Source organism: Cygnus atratus, chromosome 17 (genome assembly GCF_013377495.2).
Source record: "Cygnus atratus isolate AKBS03 ecotype Queensland, Australia chromosome 17, CAtr_DNAZoo_HiC_assembly, whole genome shotgun sequence".
In the NCBI taxonomy this organism is placed as follows: Eukaryota; Metazoa; Chordata; class Aves; order Anseriformes; family Anatidae; genus Cygnus; species Cygnus atratus.
This window is the reverse complement of record NC_066378.1, coordinates 14,431,152-14,449,460: the sequence shown is the minus strand read 5'-3', so window position 1 is coordinate 14,449,460 and position 18,309 is coordinate 14,431,152. Positions and strand designations below refer to the sequence as shown.

Genomic DNA, 18,309 nt, shown 5'->3' with positions numbered 1-18,309 from the left:
AGCAGACATCGAGGGGGTTCCTTGGAGAAACAGAGATATTTACTTCTCAGAATGTTGCTTGCAGCCACTTGCAGTATTTCAGATAAGGACAGCAGGGGAGCGTGATCCTGCGAAGTCTCTGGGATTGTTTTTAACACACGTTTCATGCATTGGTTTAATGCATGGTGCTGCTCCATGCTTTGCCCGCTGCCGTGCTCCCTGTCCCCAGCCCCTGCGCCAGGCAGCCTGCCCTGATTAGAGAAGGTTAGAGAAGACGCGATGCTCCTCGATAGCACAGGGCGCTGAGGATGCAGCACCTTGATGAAAGCACAGGTTGGATGATGAAACCCAGGTGTATTTACAAATTGCTCTCAGAACTGCACAGCAGCATCAGCAAACGCTCTGCATGGGGCTGCGGGAGCTGGAAGGGCTCGGGCTCACCACCAGCTCATGCAGTAAAAGCACATCCTCACGACTGCACTGAAACCTGGCATTGCTCTTGGATCGCCGTGGCAATGGTTTAATAGGCCTTGATGGGCTGCTGTGGAAAAGGAAGCCAGGCAAAACAGTGCTAGCTTTAAAGGGAATAGGGGACGTGGGACACATCCTGATTTAATGCTGTTATTCAAGAGAATCTTCTGCAAGGTCTTAGAGTACCATCAGCAATTTCCCTTCAGAATGTGGTTGCTAGGAATTAGAATAAAAATATTCAACTGCAGGTAAAAATAAACCTGCTGCAACAATACGGAGTATTTTCAAACACCAGCTTTTTTGTGGATTCTGACTTCAACAAATTGAGTTGTACGCTGGAACTGAGGAAACTGAATGCTTTGGGGGGTCTGATCCCTACCCCACTGTAAACTATTCAATTTATCTCAGTAGATCCTTTCAGATTTGCACTGGCACGTGGAGGATGTCCTTCCCACCCTGGCTCTCAGATGGAAATGAAAAGAGGAAGGCTTCTGGGGACAGCGGCAGGTGACTGATGCCTGCCTGGCTCCCACAGCAGCTGGCAGCAGGATGGGAGCATGGAGCACAGCCTCCCCCGGCACCTCAGCAGCTGTCCTGGTGCCAGCCCCTCTCGTTCTTGACATTTCGATCCTTGCTTGCCATCAAGCTTCCAGCAAGAAGTGATTCCCTAACCCTAACCCTGACCCTGACCCTGACCCTGACCCTAACCCTAACCCGCCGCAGCTCTCTGTGGGATGCCCTGGCTGTCTCACTGCTCCGCACAGCCTGGTAACCTCGGCTCCTGCCTGCAAAGCCACGTCCGCCACGGGTAAGTGAGCAGCATCTCCTTGGTGCGCAGTGCCCGGGGCTCAGCACCGCCGTACCTGTTGATGAGGGAGACGAGCGCAGCGAAGAGCTCCTCGTAGAGACCCGCAGCCATCCCCTCCACGCACTCCACGCCCGTCATCTTCGGCCCTGCCACACGCAGAGAGAGAAGCAGGCAAAGACAACGTTTATGGCCAGCTGGTTGCCCCGTGTGAAGCAGAGCTGGCAGCAGGCGTTCCCCCTGCTGGCGGGGTCAGATAACCTGCTCTGCTCCCAACTTCTGCCTGCCAGACACGGCATCGCTCCGCTCACACGGGCTGTGCGCACCCATCTGCGCGCCTTCAGCTCCTCCAGTGCCCCGTGCCTAGCGCATATGTAGGAGGTGAAACCATTACCATGCCCAGGGCCACTCCTGCAAGCACTCGCTTTTACCACGGCAACTTGCAGAGCCCTGGCTGTAATGGGGCCGCTGAGGATGCGCCAGGCACAGCAGCGCTGACCTTAAAGCCGGGCCGTATCTCATACTGCCCCCCGTGCAGGCTGGATCTGCCTCCATGACTCAGACCATACGTTAACGTGAAGTTTATGGTGGCTCAGCAGCAATTTGTCAGGCACTAGCACAGCACCCACACCACTGGATCTGCTCACCGTGTGGGCACACACAACACGGTGCCGGTGCTGTGTCCTCAGCAGGCACGGGGGGAAGCCCACCCTGCTCCCTCTGGGCATTTTTTTCCTTTTTTCCCTTCCCATTTCTAGGGAAAGCTCCCACAGCATTTATCCCCATCACTTATCTTCCAGTGGCATTACTGGAATTCCCTGATCTTCAGGTGTCCTTACCAAATGACATGTGGGGTCAGCTCTAGAGCTGAGGACAGTGACATGGCAAGGCACAGTTAATTATTTGATTAATATTAATGCACTTAAATGGACCTCACTGCCTGAAAAGGAAAGGGCGCGTTGCCTGTCCCCACAGCAGAGGCAGGAGCAATGCAGAGCACAGAATTTCCGCAGGTAAATAGAAATACCCCATATGGAAGTAGGAATTCCATAAGTAAAGGGAAAAAGAGCATAGCACTCAGGCACCTGAGGGGCTCTCCTCCTCCAGGGGCAGCCGGCCGCCCCGCGCCGTCGCCTGCGCGATGATCTGCTTGAGGTGGTGCTTGAAGACGGCGGTGGTGAGCTCCTCCAGCTCGCAGCCCAGCACGTCGGCCGCGCGGTTCGCCCACTCGAATTTCATGAACTGCTTGCGGCCGACTGGCAGGAGGAGGAACAAGGAGGAACAAGGTAAATTAGAACCTGCTAAATCAGAAGCACTGCTCCCCGTGCCCCAGCAGCTCCCAGTGCTCAGCACGCAGCAGTGAGCACAGCTGAGCCCTCAGCACCAACCCATGCTGCTGGGCTCCACGGCTGCTGGAAGCAACCTGCATCCACATGGGAACGCCAGCGTGCTCCTTAAGGCTTACAGCTAGTTCAACAGCTATCGGTTACTGCAGTATACATTCGGTAAGTCAGCGACCATGCACTTCACTAATTCCTTTCATTGTTGTGCTACTCAGCTTCACGCCATTCTTTATAGCCTGCTCTTTTCATTTCCCACAGTGGATGTGGCTGGGCGCTGACCTCACTCCCTGTCTAACACCACTAACACATCCAACCCACTTTTTCCTCCTTAAAGCCCACTTATTCTGCCTGCAGCCCCCCTGTGTCAGTGACAACCTTCAGAGCCCTTGGAGCCCCAGCTCCCCGCCTCGGGCGCTGCCGGCTGTGCTCCCCTCCCTGCCTGCAGTGCCCTCTGTTACCCCCTGCACGCACACGCGTCTGCTAACAACAGCTGCGGCGATGTTCTCAGCTTTGCAAGATGCTGAGCATATTAACGGAAGGCTGGATGACTCGAGAAAGGTTGACAGATTTGGTCCCTGGGTAATCATTCAGCAGAAGAGGACTCGTTTTTTGCTCAGAGGACAGCTGAGGACTCGGGGGATCTCAGAGCAATGCCTTTGGGTCTTCTTGCCCCGCCGCAGGGCTCCCCACGTGCTGCTGCCCCCACGGTGCTCAGTGCACCACATTCAAGCAGCGGGGCTGGGCAGAAACCTGCTCCAGAGACATCCAGGGGCAGCCCAGGGAGGCTGGGAAGCAGGCTGAGTGTGCTGCTGCCAGCCAGGCATCGGCAGCACCGCCTGCGTGTACTAAGAGCTTCAGCGGGCCAGCCTGGCAGAAGTGGTTATGGAAACTGATGGGATTACGAGCCAATCCCTCAAAATCCAGGATCGCCTTACTGAGCCCCGGCAATGTTTGCTGTCCCTGTAACCCCGAGAGCAGCTCAGCTCTCAGCATCCTCTGCGAGCAGAGCTGGTGTACGCTGGCAGAGGAAATTATTTATATCCAGCAGTAGTGGCTCCAGCTTAATGATTAAAATCAATAGGGAAACAAGCTGCAGGATAAATCCTTTTACAAATCTAGGAATGAAAGATGCTGCAGCAGCAGCCAGCTGGCACAGAAGCACGGTGGGAATGAGCAGAAATGGAACAAAGTCATCCAGAGACCTCTGAGGGGTGTCTTTGGGCAGAGGTAGTGAGGAGCCAGCCCTGGGGCTTGCAGCTAGGACGAACCCTTAAAATACAGCCGGCAGCAGCCAGCTGGCACGATGCTGCCCCCCATGGCAGCACCCCCAGCTGCCCTGCTCTGCACACTGGGTCCCCTCCCTGGGCACAGCTACCAGCAGCAAAGGCTCCACTGGTGAGATGTGAGATGCTCCTCAGGCAGCAGCCCCTGGGGTCGGCCCCTGGGGGAAGCCCTGACACCGGTGGTTCGGGTCTGCCCCCCACAGCAGCCCCTGGTGCCATGAGAGGCCCGCAGCGTTGCACACCTCATAAAATATGAATAGCAGCAGCTCTCCTGCTCCTGATGTGACCGCTGTAAAACATGCCAGCTTTAACACCTGACAGGTAATTACTCCGGCCCATTTAATATTTAAGAGAAGCAGCGGGGCCATGCAGGGCATGCACCAGCTCTGTCCAGCTCTCAGAGGCACCCGGTTCATCTCCCTCAAGGCAAGAGCAGCAAAGGAAGCAATGCTAATGAGCCCACCCCGATGCTCAGGGAGTCCATGGACTCCAGGCACCCTGCTAAGAGAAATAGGGCTGGAGCTCTCCCGAAATCACCCCAGGCACATCCCGCAGCTGCCGGCGCTGCCCCTGCAGCAGGCACAGCCCAGCAGCCCCGCTCAGCCACTTCCCCTGCTCTGGGCGCAAGTTGCCAGCCCGGCCTTTCTCTTCCACTTATTTTGTCATGAAAACGTTTGCGCTGCTAATGGGACAAATAAAAAAGCCTGTTTGTTCCTCTTTATTACCTTGGGTGGGGAAGTGGGGAGAGAGGAGGCTCCTCCTGGCTTGAATGGCTAATTTATTTGTCCTGAACTAAATCCTCCAGTCTATTCTCCATTGACCCACTGCCTGATGTATGACATATTAAAGCCTATATATAACAAAGGGAAGAGCTGTGTAATAGCATGATTAAAGAAATCTGCCATTCTGGCTGCATTTCCCCAACTGCTTGTAATAAAGATGTCAGGGCGCTGAACAGATAGCGCCATAACCCGCCGCGCGCAGACACAGCCCACCCGGAGCGGGAGCCGCCGTGAGGATGTCAGGGTACGGCCCCGGGGTGGATCCACTCCTGGCACTGTCCTGCCCACCACAAAACGCCCGGCAGAGCAGGGACCTGCTGCTGGTGATGCCTGTGGCCTCGCTGCCGGCACAGGAGGGCTCACGGCACGTCCGTCCTGGCGCAGGCTGCGAGGCCACGGCCTCTGCTCTGGAGGACAGAGGAGCCTGAAAACCTTCCCCTGCACACACAGGCCTGCAGGGGATGGTTACTGCGCTAAGATGCAGACCCTAGAGACTGTCCTCTTGTTTTAGGCCTTTCCCTTGAAGGCTGGTGGCTTCATCAAAACAAAATTATTGCTCCGGAGGGTCGCAACTTATTAAATGCACAGAGCCACCAGCCTGCTGAGAGCAGGAGGTGCCAAACCAGCGCTGCTTCTCCCTGCAGCAGGAAAACCCAGGTGCTGCAGAGCAAAAGGCTCTAACAGCGAGAGAGAAAAATTGGCAGGATGCAGAGGCCAGCCCTAATGCAATCTTTTCCAAGAATCATTTTGATGAACGAGGCAAGGCAGCAGAGGAGCGCTCCCCTGCCCGGTTCGCTCAGGCAGCACGGAGCCGCAGCAGAGCCGCAAGTGGAGCAAACCCAAACGCTGTCCCTCAGCCTCAGCCCCGGGCCGTGCACAGGGCAAGGAAATGCCCAGCCAAGGGAGAGGGAATTCACCGCCGAGCTGCAGTCTGCAGGTGCAGCGTAGGTTTTACGAGGGCTTAATGAGGAGCACATGCTCTGCCTGAAGCCTGCACACCCGGGTAAGGAAAAGCGCTTCTCGCGTGCCACAGGAGCCGCTCTGCTGCCAGCAGCAGATCCCAGCAGGGCTTTCCTGCAGCAGGGCTCACGTCTCCCCCCGCTCATGGCACGCTGCTGGGAAAGCCACGCTGGCACCTCTGCTGGCTCCGCTGCGTGCCCTGCGCACAGGCACAGAGGGGTAGGTTCTTCTGGCTCAGCCAGCACCGCTGTGCCCGAGCAGCAGCATCTAATAGAAGCAACAGCTGTAGAAGTGGCTGTAGAAGAGCCCGACCTCTCCTCTTTGCCCCTGATACCAACACGGCCCTTGCAGCCTGGTCAGGGGGACGCGTGAGCAGCTCCGAGCTCCACGAACCCAAACAACGCACGCTAAGCTTCCCTTGCAAACCTGCGTCCTCCACGTCCTCTGCACCTACAGAAATCCAGGGGAAAGGGGCTGCAACAGCCCTCCCTGCACAGAAGTCGGACCAAACAGCGAGGACTTGCACCCCATACGCAGGTGTGTGAGGGCACCGCGAGGAAGCGCAGCACGCAGGCAGCTCCACGGCATGGATTTATGCTGGAGGCCGCCCGTCACCCTCGTGCTGGCAGCGCTGCAGCTCCATCCGCCTGCTGTGCCGGAGCTGCCGGCTCATTTTTCCCTTGGCAGCAGTGGGAAATCCACCCCAGGACAGGTATATTTGTCATAGAAGGGAAGCTCTGACTCAGTGCTAATTATGGGTGTGCTGCTCCCTCATCCTTTTAGCAACAGGCAGTAATGAAAAATTAGGATAAATCTGGGCATCGAGCTCAACTGGCATTAAGAACAATGCCATTTCCACATCAATTAGTGAAAGGTCACTACGTCTCAGAGGCTGTAAAACAGCAGCAATAATGCAGGGTCAAGGATTTTTTCGTCCGCTCCCGCCTGCCGTCCGCGCTCGCAGGAGGCACACGATGAATGCCCACGGCTCCTGCCAGCTGCTCTCCCTCCTGCGTTTGGTGGACGTCCCCGTTACTGCACGTGGCTAAATGGCTTCCAGTCCTCCTGGAAACTTGCCATCTCGGAAAGCCAAAGGGGGTGCTCGGGGGGCCTCCAGCTCCAGCCCCATCCACCTGCAGCCCCTGGAGAGGCGGTGCCAGGGCACCACACGTCAGCACGCAGCACCCGGGGGCCCTGCTCCAGCCCCTGGACAACCCCTGCATGATCTCACAAGTCGTTTGGTGCCTTGGTCTCCTGGGTCTGCGCTGCTGATTATCCTCCATCCAAGGGGTTCAGGCCACTGCTCAAGCAGCAGCCTCTGAAATACCAAACCAGCCATCTGGGGCATCCAAAGCACACCGTGCTGCAGTGTCTGGAGCGTCTCCATCTCTCGGGCAGATAGCCCCAGGTGGGCTCGTACCCCCTGCACCCCCCCAGGCAACTGCAGCCCTGGGATGCAGATGCAACGCTCAGCACTGCTGAGGCACAGCTCACCCTGCTCCTCCTCCCCAGCACCACCCCGAAGCAGTCCAAAGGTTTGTGAGCCACCACAGCTGGAACCACAGCAAGGAAAACCAGACCAGCACCAACTGGCTGGGCTCCCGGCCACCGTGTGCACCTGCCAGCTGCTCCAGGAGGGCTTTGGAAACTTGCAGCCACTGGGAACACCCTCGCCTCTATTAAAGCCACTCGGTGGGAAGCCTGCACAAAGCACAGAGCTGTGGTGCTTTATTTCTGTAACAGTCAGCAAAACAGGCAGCTTGAGAGTGAGCTGAATGCTGACCCCCAGCTGTGCCCGAAACCTCCTTCCCGGTTAAAGAGCTAATGAATAAATGAAAATATGTAATATTCTGCAGCACACAAAGGGGACTGAAAGCACTTAGGTGAATTGGTACCTAAGGTGCCCCGCTGGCCTCTGGATGTCAGGCTGGTTTCTCACAAAAAGAACTGCTTTAACGTGTTTCAAAAGCAAGGGGAAATGCTGACACCGGGACAGAGCGAGCTTTTGAAATTCAACCTTTTCTTCCCAGTGTTTTTCTAGCTGCAAATATATTTTCTCCTCTCAGCCAGAGAGAGACGATGCCTTTCCCTCCTGTTTCATTCCTGGACAAACAGAGTTCACGACAAGACGACAGCAATCAGCAGAAAAGAAAACAGCACCTCTAAGGTGCGCTCGGGGCTCCGCAACCACGGCGTGCCAGGGGCTGCTGCCGCGGGGTGAGGGTGGCTGCAGCCTCTGCCCACGCTCCTGAATGCGAGCAAAGAGACGAGGCTTCCTTTGGCGAGATCTCGGGGAGAGGATTTTGAATATATAACTTCAAAGTGCATAAAAGGGGAAGGGAAGAGAGGGCTATCAGGAGACAGGTTTAACCACATTAAAAGAGTCATTGCCCCCACTGAGACTTTTGCTCCATCCAGCTTTGATCCATTTTTTATCCATATTTCCTTTCATTTCTCCCCTTTTGTTGACACACGATGGGGGAATCAATACCAGAGCGAGTGATGCTGAGACATGCTCTGATTGTTAATCCTCTACCCGAGTCAGATCCAGAGCCCCAAGCCCTGCCCGGGCCCATTAAACAACACTCCTAGTCGTGCCGAAATAATTGCTACAAGGCTTTGGGACACAGCACTCAATTGACCCTCGACTTACAGGATACTTGGGACAGAAAGACCCTGCTGAACCCATGTTTGAGTAAACCAGCTCAGGTAATTATAAGAGCAGGTTTAAAAGCCTTGCCCATCATTAAGGAAGGGGGTCAGCCCCCCCCCCACAGCCGCACACCGCACAATGCCCGGGAGCAGACGGGGGCACCGACGGGACCCGCAGGCACAGCAAAGCCCCCTGCCAGCTCTGGGTGATTTCAAAAAGAGACGCGTCTCCAAAATCTGCTCTCCTGAAAACTCTCGAGGCAGAAGGACTTCCATTTTTTACTAAAAGCCTTATCGCAACACTCCAGCCTGAGACAGCAGGGTCATTTTTAAACTGCTGGAAGGGTGTTAGGGGAGATGGGGAAAGAACATGCCAGAGAGGAGAAAGAGAGAACACACTTTAAGTGACGACAGCATTCATCCTTTTAAAATAATTAATAAATGATTAATGGCATAAATTACCATAAGATGTGTTATGACATGTTGCGGAGACGTTTATAAATGTCTATGGCTGAGTTTATAGCAGCCTTTATGCAGCCCTCATAAATTGAAGTGTGTAAATCAAAGTGGCTGTCTCTAAAATGGGTTAGAGCACTTCTTAAAATAATTTATAAGGGATAAGGCAATTTCTATATGCCTGTATTAATAAAGTCTTTATAAATACAATCTTCATCCAGAATCATCCTAGTATAATTCAGTTACTGCATTAGACACTCAAGAGATGATAAAATTACTGCTACCTGAAGCCGCCCCTTTGCAGTGCCCTTGGGGACGCGGTGGGCCAGCGGCACAAACCAGAGGCAGTCCCCAAGGAGTCACCAGCCCCGCGCCTCCCCAGAGAGCTGGCAGAAGGTGAAGCCTCGCAGACCCCGTCCTGTTTGCTGGCAGCCACGGGAGAGCCCCGCTCCTGACCGCCCCGGAGCAGCACGCGGCATCGCCCCAGCCCGAAGCGTGCGAGAAGAGCTCTTGTGCAGCAGCCCTCCTGCGAGCACCGTGCCTCAACACCTCCGGGGTGCAACGCACCAGCAAGACCCCAGCACGCCGGGACCTGCTCCGTCTCCCACCCCTGATCCCAGGCCCCAATGAGGGGTACAGGGAAATAAGGCACGAGCCCCCCTTACCTTTGCAGGCCCCAGCGGCTCCCAGGTGGTAGATGCCGGCCAGCACGTGCCACACGGCCGCCTGCTCCTCCGCCGTGATGCCCAGCACACCCATGGCAGCCTGGAGCTGGGCGAACGCCGCCGAGGCTCTCTGCTTCTCCTCGGGCTGCGGGAGGAAGGGAACAGGAGGGGGAGCATCACCGGGAGCATCACGGGGTGGCACGGGGATGGGGTACTCTGCTCTGCACCATCAGGGGGTTATTTGGGTTGGATTATGGAAAAATAGCATCTGGGCACCCCCAGCCAGGCAGAGGAGCTCCCTGTGTCCTGGCTGACATGATTTTTTCTTTATATTTTTTTTTTATTTTTTGCAGGTGCAGCCCCTCAGCAAGGCTAGGCTTCCCCCCCCCCCCCCCCCAAGCTGAGGACTGTCGCTGCAGACATGCAGCCCCGAGGCGAGACACAGCACACGGGGCCAGCAGGCAGCGTCCCCGCCTCGGCACGGCCAGCCCGCCTCATCCGAAGGATTTCTCCTCCTGCAGGGGCCCAGGAGGCGGCTGCTAATGAGGGAACCCAGCTGAGCCCACAATTCCTCCAGACTCAAACACCCCAAGTACTTGAGACACCAGTGTCATGGCAGGGGATCAGTCGGCGCAGAGTTATCCCCGCAAGCCACGAGGACAAAGGCTGGGAAGCCGCCAATTGGATTTCCAGTTTAAAAATCCAGAGCAGAGATCAGAAAGGAAAATGGCATTTCAAGGAAACGTATCCCAACCCAAAACAACAAAAGCCAGCCTGGCCCCACTCAGCTGGGAGGTGTGGAGCACTTTGTCCTTCCCTTGTGCCAGGATGACCCCGCTGGCTCCGGCCAAGGTGACCCTGCCCCAGGAAGGGACCAGGCTCTCGGCCAGGTGGCCCCAAGGTGCCATCTGCTCGCCCTGGCGCAGGATGCTCTGAGCCCTTCCAAAGCCACACTGCCGAGCCTGGCTGCCCAGGGACATGTGTGTGCCGTGGGGGACAGGGACCGGTGGCAGGGAGCTGCTGTTTCAGAGAATTGTGTAAAACCCCATCTCTGAACACAAATCTGCCTGCTTTCCTGTGGCACCAGCAGCACGAGGACCTCAGGGTCTCGCCATGCCCTCGGTGGGAGCCACTGCGGCAGCCACTTCGTGTGGCCCGCGGGCTGGAGATGCCTAAAGAAGACTGAATATTGAACTCATCGATAGGTGACATAACCGCAGACTGCTGCAATTCATCCCGGTGCTTTGGCTCATTGGCAATCTGCCTAATCCTTGCTAACGGCTCAGACTAATAAGGAGCTGGTTCTGGAAATCGAACGCCACCTTTTTAGCCCCTAAAATTAGCAATCTGAGCTCTCCAAAGGAGGCCTTCAGCCCCCCAGAGCAGCTGCCACAGGAAAGATCAGGAATTACGCATTCCCTCTGTGTCCCCCCCGGCTGGACGAGGCTGTCCAAAACCACTGCAATTGCTGCTCTGCCAACCCATCCCATTCCCTGCTCCCCTCCCACCATGCAGCTCCACCTCGCATCACCCAGAGGCCAAGGACCATGGCACAGCCTCTACTGGGACACAAGGACATGTGCTGCAGCACCCCGCAGCCAGTGCGCCCTGGGGAGCTGCAGGGGTGACCCAGCAGCTGGGCACAGAGGGACACGAGCAGGGGGGCAGGCGGCTCCGTCATTGCTCCCTACCTTTGAGAACGGCTTGATCCCAAAGGAGTTGCTCTCAGCCACCTGGTGCAAGTGCAGCGTGGTCCTGGAAGGGGTTAGGGAAAACAAGAACTTAGCCCTGCTTGGTGCCATGTGGTGTGCTCTGAGCCACGCCAGGAGCCCCCGCGCAGAGCTCGGTGCAGGGGAAGGTATTTGGAAACACAGCCTTAGCCCAATTGTAGTTTTAGTGAAGAAAGGGAGCGCAGAAAATGCTCCTGCATTCTAGAAAATCTGTAAAATCTATCAAACATTAATTTCTAAAAATCCCTACAGCGTCACTAACATGATCACCTTCAGAATCTCTTTATCACAGGGGAGGTCCCAGAAAACACATTTTTGGAGCAAACGTGAGTATATATAATAGGGGAACCCCTTGTGGAGGGGTGTGCAGCTGTGCAGAGAGGCAAGGAGCAGAGCAGCCCAGTGCCATGAGCAGCTCCAGCCAGGAGGAATTGCTTTCATGAGCCGTAGCCAAGCGCACCAGCACCCAGTGTCCCAGGGGCACCCCGGGGTGCTGGGCTCGCACAGCCCCTGCACCCCCGCAGCCCCACGGGGCGCCCAGCCCGGCCCCACGGCAGCACGCTCACCTCTGCGCCGCATCCAGGCCCGCCAGCATCAGAGGGAAGACGTTGAAGTTGCTTTCCCCGAGGGGCTGCCGGGCGACTCGGCCCCTCTCCAGCAGCATGGTCTGTGGGGAAACAGAGGCAGGCGTCAGTGGCAGCCCCCAGCCCCAGTCCCCAGCACGGGGGGGCTCGGTGCGGGCAGGGTGTCCAGGCAAGCCAGGCACGCAGGGGACAGGGGGGACAGCGGCACCCAGGGGTGGGGAGATGGCACCAGGAGCTACTGAGGAAGCGCCGGGCTCCTACTTGCGGGGCTGTGGGTGGCCCTGGGGAGTGCTCCGGCCACCCGGGGCTGTGCACAGTGGGTCGTGCAGGCAGGAGCACCCCGGGCATGTGTCAAGGGGCAAAACTCTGGCAGCAAACGTGCACCACCCGTGGTTCTCCCTGCCTCCAGAGGCCCGGACAACACAGTGGCCCTGGCAGGGATGCCGCAGCCTGTGTGTGTCAAGCCCTCTCCTCCTCCAGAGCAGGCCTGGGGGCAGCCCTGTGAAGCAGCTCTGTGCAACAGCCACGATGGCAATAAAAGCCCCTATATAAGTACTTCATAAATACTTGACTTTGCCCCTGTTCTGTGCTCCCTTAAGTGGAGGGGGTGGCTGGTGATGGGGACCCAGTGAAGCCTCTAGCAGTGCTCCTGCTCAGCGTGATCTGGGGGCACCCTTGGTGCAGAAGAAGCAGAGCAGAGCACCGCTCCTCCTCCCCCCCCCCGGCACCACAGCAGCTCTCTTCTGGGTTCACCATGACGTGCGGCACTGGGTCTGTCCCCGTCCCTGCTGGATTCAGCAGGCAGCGGGACCCGGGGGTACCTGGAGGTGAGCGGCGGTTATCCGGCCGGTGGCGCTGAAATCCAGCGAGAGGACCATGGAGAAGCGCGTGGAGCTGCTGCTGTGGCTGGTGGTCACTGACCCGAAGGCTCCCAGGACTGTGAACATCGCCTGGATCTTCTCCACTGAAACCCAGCACCGGCAGACGCTGAGCAGGCGCCCGGGGCAGTTTCTCCTCCTGGCTGCACCCCCAGCTCTACCCGCACACACCAGCGGCCCGTCCTGCCCCGTGGCAGCACTTGTGCCGGCAGGAGGGGATGTGCCTTCGTCAGCCCTTGGCAAGAGCGTGCCGCACCCGCAGCTCGCCCAGACCTCGAAGCCCAGAGCTGCTCTCCAGCTGATTGCTTAACAGCGCTTCCCCTCACGTCATCGGTAATTTGATCAGAGGGGAGAAGTGCTGCCCATAGCAGGCAAGTAATTCCCTTCTCGTGCTTACTCTGGTGTTTATCAAAATAGCAAATCTGGAGGCTCTGGGAGGCAAAGGGCACATGCAACCCTGGGGGTCACCTGCCCACCGGCCCCGTACCTGAGACCGTGCCGTCCACGCTGCCCGCCGCGCCCACCAGGTACTCCAGGGCGCCCTGGCAGCACGCCGTCCTCCCCGCTCCGCTGCGCCCCAGGGGCACGATGGCCTGGTCCTGCCGCTGCATGAGCAGGGTCCTGTAGGCTCGCTGCGCCATGGAGCAGAGGTGCGGGGCCATCCCGTCCCGCCGGCCCTTCACCATCTGCATGGAAGGAGAGCATGGGAGGGATCATCCAGCACAGCACTCAGGGGGCTTCTTGGGGACAGAGGCATGGAGGCGTTTCGCATGGGGGGGGGCAGTGGTTTCTCCCCAGGGTACAGGACCTCCCTGAGACTCCCCATGCACCGCAGGCACTGCACCCTGCCCTGACCCCCAGCTCCCCCAGCCTGCTCCCGGCTGCAGTGACAGCAAGGCAGAGCTTTGCTCCTGGGTGCTGGGAGAACTTCTGGGCTGGCAGCGGTGCATCCTCGAGCACCCCCGACCCCATACACCTCCCGGAGGACCCCCAGCCCCGCACACCCCGCATCACCCCAGCCCCACACCCCCCCCGGAGCATCCCCAGCCCCGCACACCCCCCGCAGCCCCCCGGCCGTGCGGCTGCGGCGGTGCCACGGTGCCCTCTGCCGGTACCGGAGCTCCCGGCTCCTCCACCGCCGTCCCGGGGGGGTGGGGGTGGGGGATCGGTGCCCGCCTCCCATCACAGCCCCCCCACCCGAGCGGCGGCACCGGGGGAGCCCCCCGAGGGATGCGGACCCCCCGCGGTCCCCCCCTCACCTTCGCCGCCCGACTGGCGGCGTTGGGCCCCCCCCCGAGGGCCAGCAGGCTGGGCCCGGCGTACGTGTAGGGGAGCTGGGCGCCGAGCCGGTGGCGCAGCGTGTTGAGGGCGCTGCACTCGTTGAGGCTGATGAGGGCGGCCAGGTCCTCGGCCAAGTCCAGGCCGGGGGGGTTGCTCTGTAGGGAAGGGGCCAGAGCCGTCGGGGAGCAGCCGGCGACCGGGGCCACCGCCCTGGTGGCCACCGGCACCGTGCCCTCGCCATCCCATCAGCGGGACGGCGGCCTCCGTGGTCGTATCCTGCCCCGTGCCTGGTGCTGCGGACGGGGCTCCCAGCCCCGTGCCAGCCCCTGCAGAGGCCGAAGGCCGGGCTCACCCGCTGCACGCTGTCCTCGTCCACCTCAACCACGCTGCCGTCCGCCTCCAGGCGCACCCTCACCCTGCCCGCCGGCAGCTCCGGCGTCCCCACGTCCGGCTTCAGCTGCGTGGCTGCAACGAGACGAGCGTGAGCCCGTGGGCCCTGCCCAGGCAGCACGGGGCAGAGCCGGGGTGCTGGGGCTGCCAAGGGGCCACCCGGCTCCCGTCCCATGGCCAGACCCCAAAGCCCCTCTGGAGTTGGCCGCAGGAAGGCGAAGGCAGAGCACGGCGAGTTACCGAGCGTGAAGCCGTCCCGCTGGAGGAGCCAGACCTTCTCCGCCTCATACCAAACGTCCCTCGGAGCCTGCGGGGTGGAGGGAGGGGAAATGTGCAGGAACAGGCAGGAAACTGAGCAGGAAAAACTGCGTCCCCATCCACAGAAACACTTCCAGCCGATAGCACTGCCCCCCTCTGCCCTCCTGCCTCCCCCACAGCCCCCAGCCGAGGGCACACGAATGGGAGGAGCTGCACAAAACTGCACCCGCACCCCTGACACGGGACAACAGCTGCAGAAGCATTACCTGGTCCTGGTCTGCGCTGTCTGCTGTCTCCTCTTTGCTCTCCATGCTTGCTTCTCTGCTGTCTCCCGGTGCCTCCTTACTTCTTTCTGGTGCCTCTTTACTCTTCCCTGACTTTTCCTTCGCCTTCCCTGCCTCCTCCTTTGCCACATCTTCTGGCTTTCCTTGGATGCCTCCCGGCTCCCCCTTAGGTCCCTCAGACTTGTTTGTAGTTTTTCCAGGCTCTTTAATTTCCCTCAGCTCCTTCTTGCCACCTCCCGCATCCTTCTTCATCTTCTCCGGCTCCTTCTTGGCCAGCACCAGCTCCCTCTTGGTCCTCCCCTTGGCTGCGGGCCCCTCGCGGATCGCAGGTCCCCCCTTCTTCTTGCTGCTCTCAGGTGCCCCCTTCTCCTTCTTGCTGCCCTCAGGACCCTTCCCCTTGAGCGCGTCCCCCTCCTTCACCGGGCCTTTGCTGCAGCTCTGGGGGCCCTTGCTGGGCGCAGGGGCTGGAGCTGGGGGGCTCCCCCCTGGGTGGGCGTCCTTGGGGCTCTTTTCAGGGCACGACAGCGGCTTCGCTGCCTCGGGAGCCCCCGGGTGAGGGGTCTCCGCCGGTCTGGGGGTGGCTGCTGCGGGGCTGGGTGTGGGGGCCGGGGCTTTGCAGGGGCCAGGGCCCGGTGCAGCCCTCCCGGGTGGCAGCACCGTGTTTGGGGGGGCCGGGGCTCCGTCGCCCCCCTGCCCCTCCGCGTGCAGCCCGTTCTGCAGCGGCTGCCCCTTGCTGGCCGCGGCTCCTCCAGCAGTTGGGGTGTCCCCGGTGCGGGCCCCGCCGGCCTCCCCCGGGGGCTGCCAAGAGAAGGAGAGGAGCCTGGGTTCGACAGGGAAGGAGCAGGATCCGGCCCGGCCAGGGGGCATGCACAAACCTGTGCAGTGCACTGCGAGCCTGAATCTCCCCATCTGAGCCCCGAGGGGTGACACCAGTGCAGCCCCGAGGGGTGACACCAGGGCAGCTGGCCACCCGAGTGCTGCAGGGAGGGCGCGCAGGGCAGGGCGTGATTTGCCCCGTACTCACATCCTCTTTCACAGTGGCCTTGGCTTTCTTCTTCAGTCTCGCCTCCTTGGACTCCTTCTCGGTCTCGCGGACGAGCTGCTTGATGAACCCCCCAGGAATGACAGAGAGGAGCAGGGGGGGTGCAGACGGCGGGGGGGCCCGGTCTTCCTCCCGGATCTGTTTGCAGGAGCAGAAGCTGGGTTACGGGGGCAGCGTAGGGACACGCGCCCCAGCCCAGCCAGCCCCGCGGGGACATCAGCGGCATGAGCGTGCGGGGGCAGCTGAGCCGAGCACCGAGCCCCGCTCTGCCCATGCAGGAGTTGTGCAGGTTGCCAGCGAGACTCCCAGGCTGGCACGGGGATGCTGCACCCAACAGGTGGCCAAGTGCTGGGAAGAAAAGCCCCTCGTGCTGCTGAGGGCATGGCAGCTCCAGCCTGGCCACCCAGGGTGGGCTGCAGGGCGCCAAGGAGCTGCTGACAGCGTGCGGACCCGCAGGGCCCTCCGTGCTGGCCCCGACCCCAGCCCCTCGCAGCACAGGGCTTCCCAAGCTGCTTGCCTTCTGCTATGCCACCACGCAGCAGCAGCACCCAGCACCAAACCCTGCAGGCTCCCCCGAGACTCAGCCCTGCAGAGAGCCGCCAGCAGCAGGGGAATTGCTCAGAACGGAAAATTCAGGCTGCGAAGTGCCCCGAGCTGGAAGGCTTGGAAGCAGCGTGAGCTCAGCGACGTGCAGGGCAGGGGCAGGGGGACGTGGCTGGCTGCGGGGCGTCCCCTCCCGCCGGCCCCAGCCAACACTTCCCTTCTGCTCCCAGAGCGCGAGGCGCGAGGAGATGGCCATGGCGGCAGCGAGACCGGACGGTGCCTTACGGAGAGCCAGGTGGAGAGAGAGGAGAGAGTTAGCGAGGGGTGCCCAGCACCCGGGGCCGTGCCTGGGCCGGGGGGACCCTCCTGGGACATCACCGGTCCCGGCGGGCACAGAGGCAGGAGCCTGGCAGCGGCCATGGAGGGTCCGGGTCATTTAACAGCCCCGGGGAGCGCACGGCCACGTGCAGCCACCTCTGGCCCCGGCGTGGAGCAGGGCCAGGGGGTGCCGGGAGGCGGCGTCACGGGTGGCGGTGACACCGGGGCGGCGCAGGGTGCAACCGTGCCCGTGCCCCGCTTAGGGCTGATCCCGGCTTCACCTGTCGGGATCATTCAGGCACCGAGCGGGCCGGGGCTCGCTGGGCCCGCGTCGCCTTGTACAGTAAAGGGCAGGAGCGCTGGAGTGGCCCAGGAGCCCGGCTGAGGAATGTCATTTGCCTTCTTGGGCGACCGCCCTGGGCGCCACGTGTCCCGGCTGCCACCTGCCCCACAGACCCCCTGGGGACTAGTGCTGCCCCCAGACCGACCCCACAGCAGGGCCCTGCAGCCATGGGGGGAGCAGCCCCTCACTGTGCGGTGTGGAGCCCCCAGCCCACACGGTGCCCCTAGCAGGGACCCCGTGCCTGTGGGCCACAACTGGATCCATGGGGAAACTGAGGCACAGAGGGGGATGTGCCTCAACCAAGCCCACGAACCAGGGCCAGGACCACCATCAACACCTCTTTTTCTCTCCAAGCTGGGGCTCAGGATGCGGCCCCGCTTGGGCCACAGCCACGTGGGTCTGGTCCCCAAACTGGAGCTGCCCGGGGGGGCTCGCTCCCACCCCCCTGCCTCCCAGGACCTGGTGGGAGCTGAGGCCACCGAGGGGTCCCCACCACCCTCCAGCACAGGACAGGGAGCGCCCCATCCCCTTCCCCATCCCCGCTCCCACCGCAGCCCTCCGGCACAGACCAGCTGCTGGAAGCCGCCCCCGGAGCCGGGGCTGCTGCTATCGCCCTTCATTCCCACCTAAAAATAGCCCTCCCCACCGAGGGGCCCAGCGTTGGGCCGAAAGCGTGGCCAAAACGCTCCGTTTGGGCCCTGACCTGCCCCCCGCCCCTGAAGACCACCCCGCAGGGTGCCCGTTACCTGCGTGTGGTGCCGGGGGTGCGGGGGCTGCTGGTCCACGCCGGTGGCACCGGGCGCTGCCGCGGTGCTGGACCCCAGCGAGCCGGAGAGCAAAGGCAGCAGCAGCAGGCGTGGCGGTGGGGCTGCTGCCTGCGCCTCCCCCTCCGCCCCTCGCCGCGGTGGCAGCTGAGGTGACACATGTCACTGCTAAAAATACCCCGGCGAGGCGGCTGGTGGCACCGGGGCCTCGGCTGGGAGAAGCGAGGGGGGCAGCGTGGGGCCCTGCCGACCCCACTGCGCCCACCCCGCACACCTCTCCGTGCCCGCCTGGCCCCGCTCTGTGCCACTGCGGCGCTGACACCAAAGTGCCCAGCCCTGGGGCACCCAGGGAGGCGCAGGGAGCCCTGGTGGCCGGGGGCCGTGGGGAGCCCCAGGATTTCAGTCTCGCCGTGCCCCCAGCGAGAGCGGCCCCACAGCCCCAGCTCCCCTGGGCAGGGGCACCCCGGCACTGCTGACACATCCCAATGCTGTGCCCAG

The 18,309-nt window shown here is 60.8% G+C and overlaps 1 protein-coding gene across 1 annotated transcript in view; it reads right to left on the bottom strand.

Annotated features, from left to right (window-relative positions):
- The window catches only part of MYO18B (myosin XVIIIB), a 61,567-nt gene extending 44,925 nt beyond the window's left edge, over positions 1–16,642 (bottom strand). The window contains exons 1-13 of the mRNA XM_035565716.1: positions 16,598–16,642; positions 15,826–15,981; positions 14,784–15,599; positions 14,500–14,566; positions 14,222–14,334; positions 13,848–14,024; positions 13,076–13,274; positions 12,532–12,674; positions 11,693–11,793; positions 11,088–11,151; positions 9,397–9,541; positions 2,341–2,511; positions 1,314–1,404 (exon numbers count right to left, since the gene is read on the bottom strand). Coding sequence (XP_035421609.1) covers positions 1,314–1,404; positions 2,341–2,511; positions 9,397–9,541; positions 11,088–11,151; positions 11,693–11,793; positions 12,532–12,674; positions 13,076–13,274; positions 13,848–14,024; positions 14,222–14,334; positions 14,500–14,566; positions 14,784–15,599; positions 15,826–15,981; positions 16,598–16,642 — 2,288 coding nt within the window. The remainder of the gene's footprint in view (positions 1–1,313; positions 1,405–2,340; positions 2,512–9,396; positions 9,542–11,087; positions 11,152–11,692; positions 11,794–12,531; positions 12,675–13,075; positions 13,275–13,847; positions 14,025–14,221; positions 14,335–14,499; positions 14,567–14,783; positions 15,600–15,825; positions 15,982–16,597) is intronic.
- Positions 16,643–18,309: the final 1,667 nt, after the last annotated feature.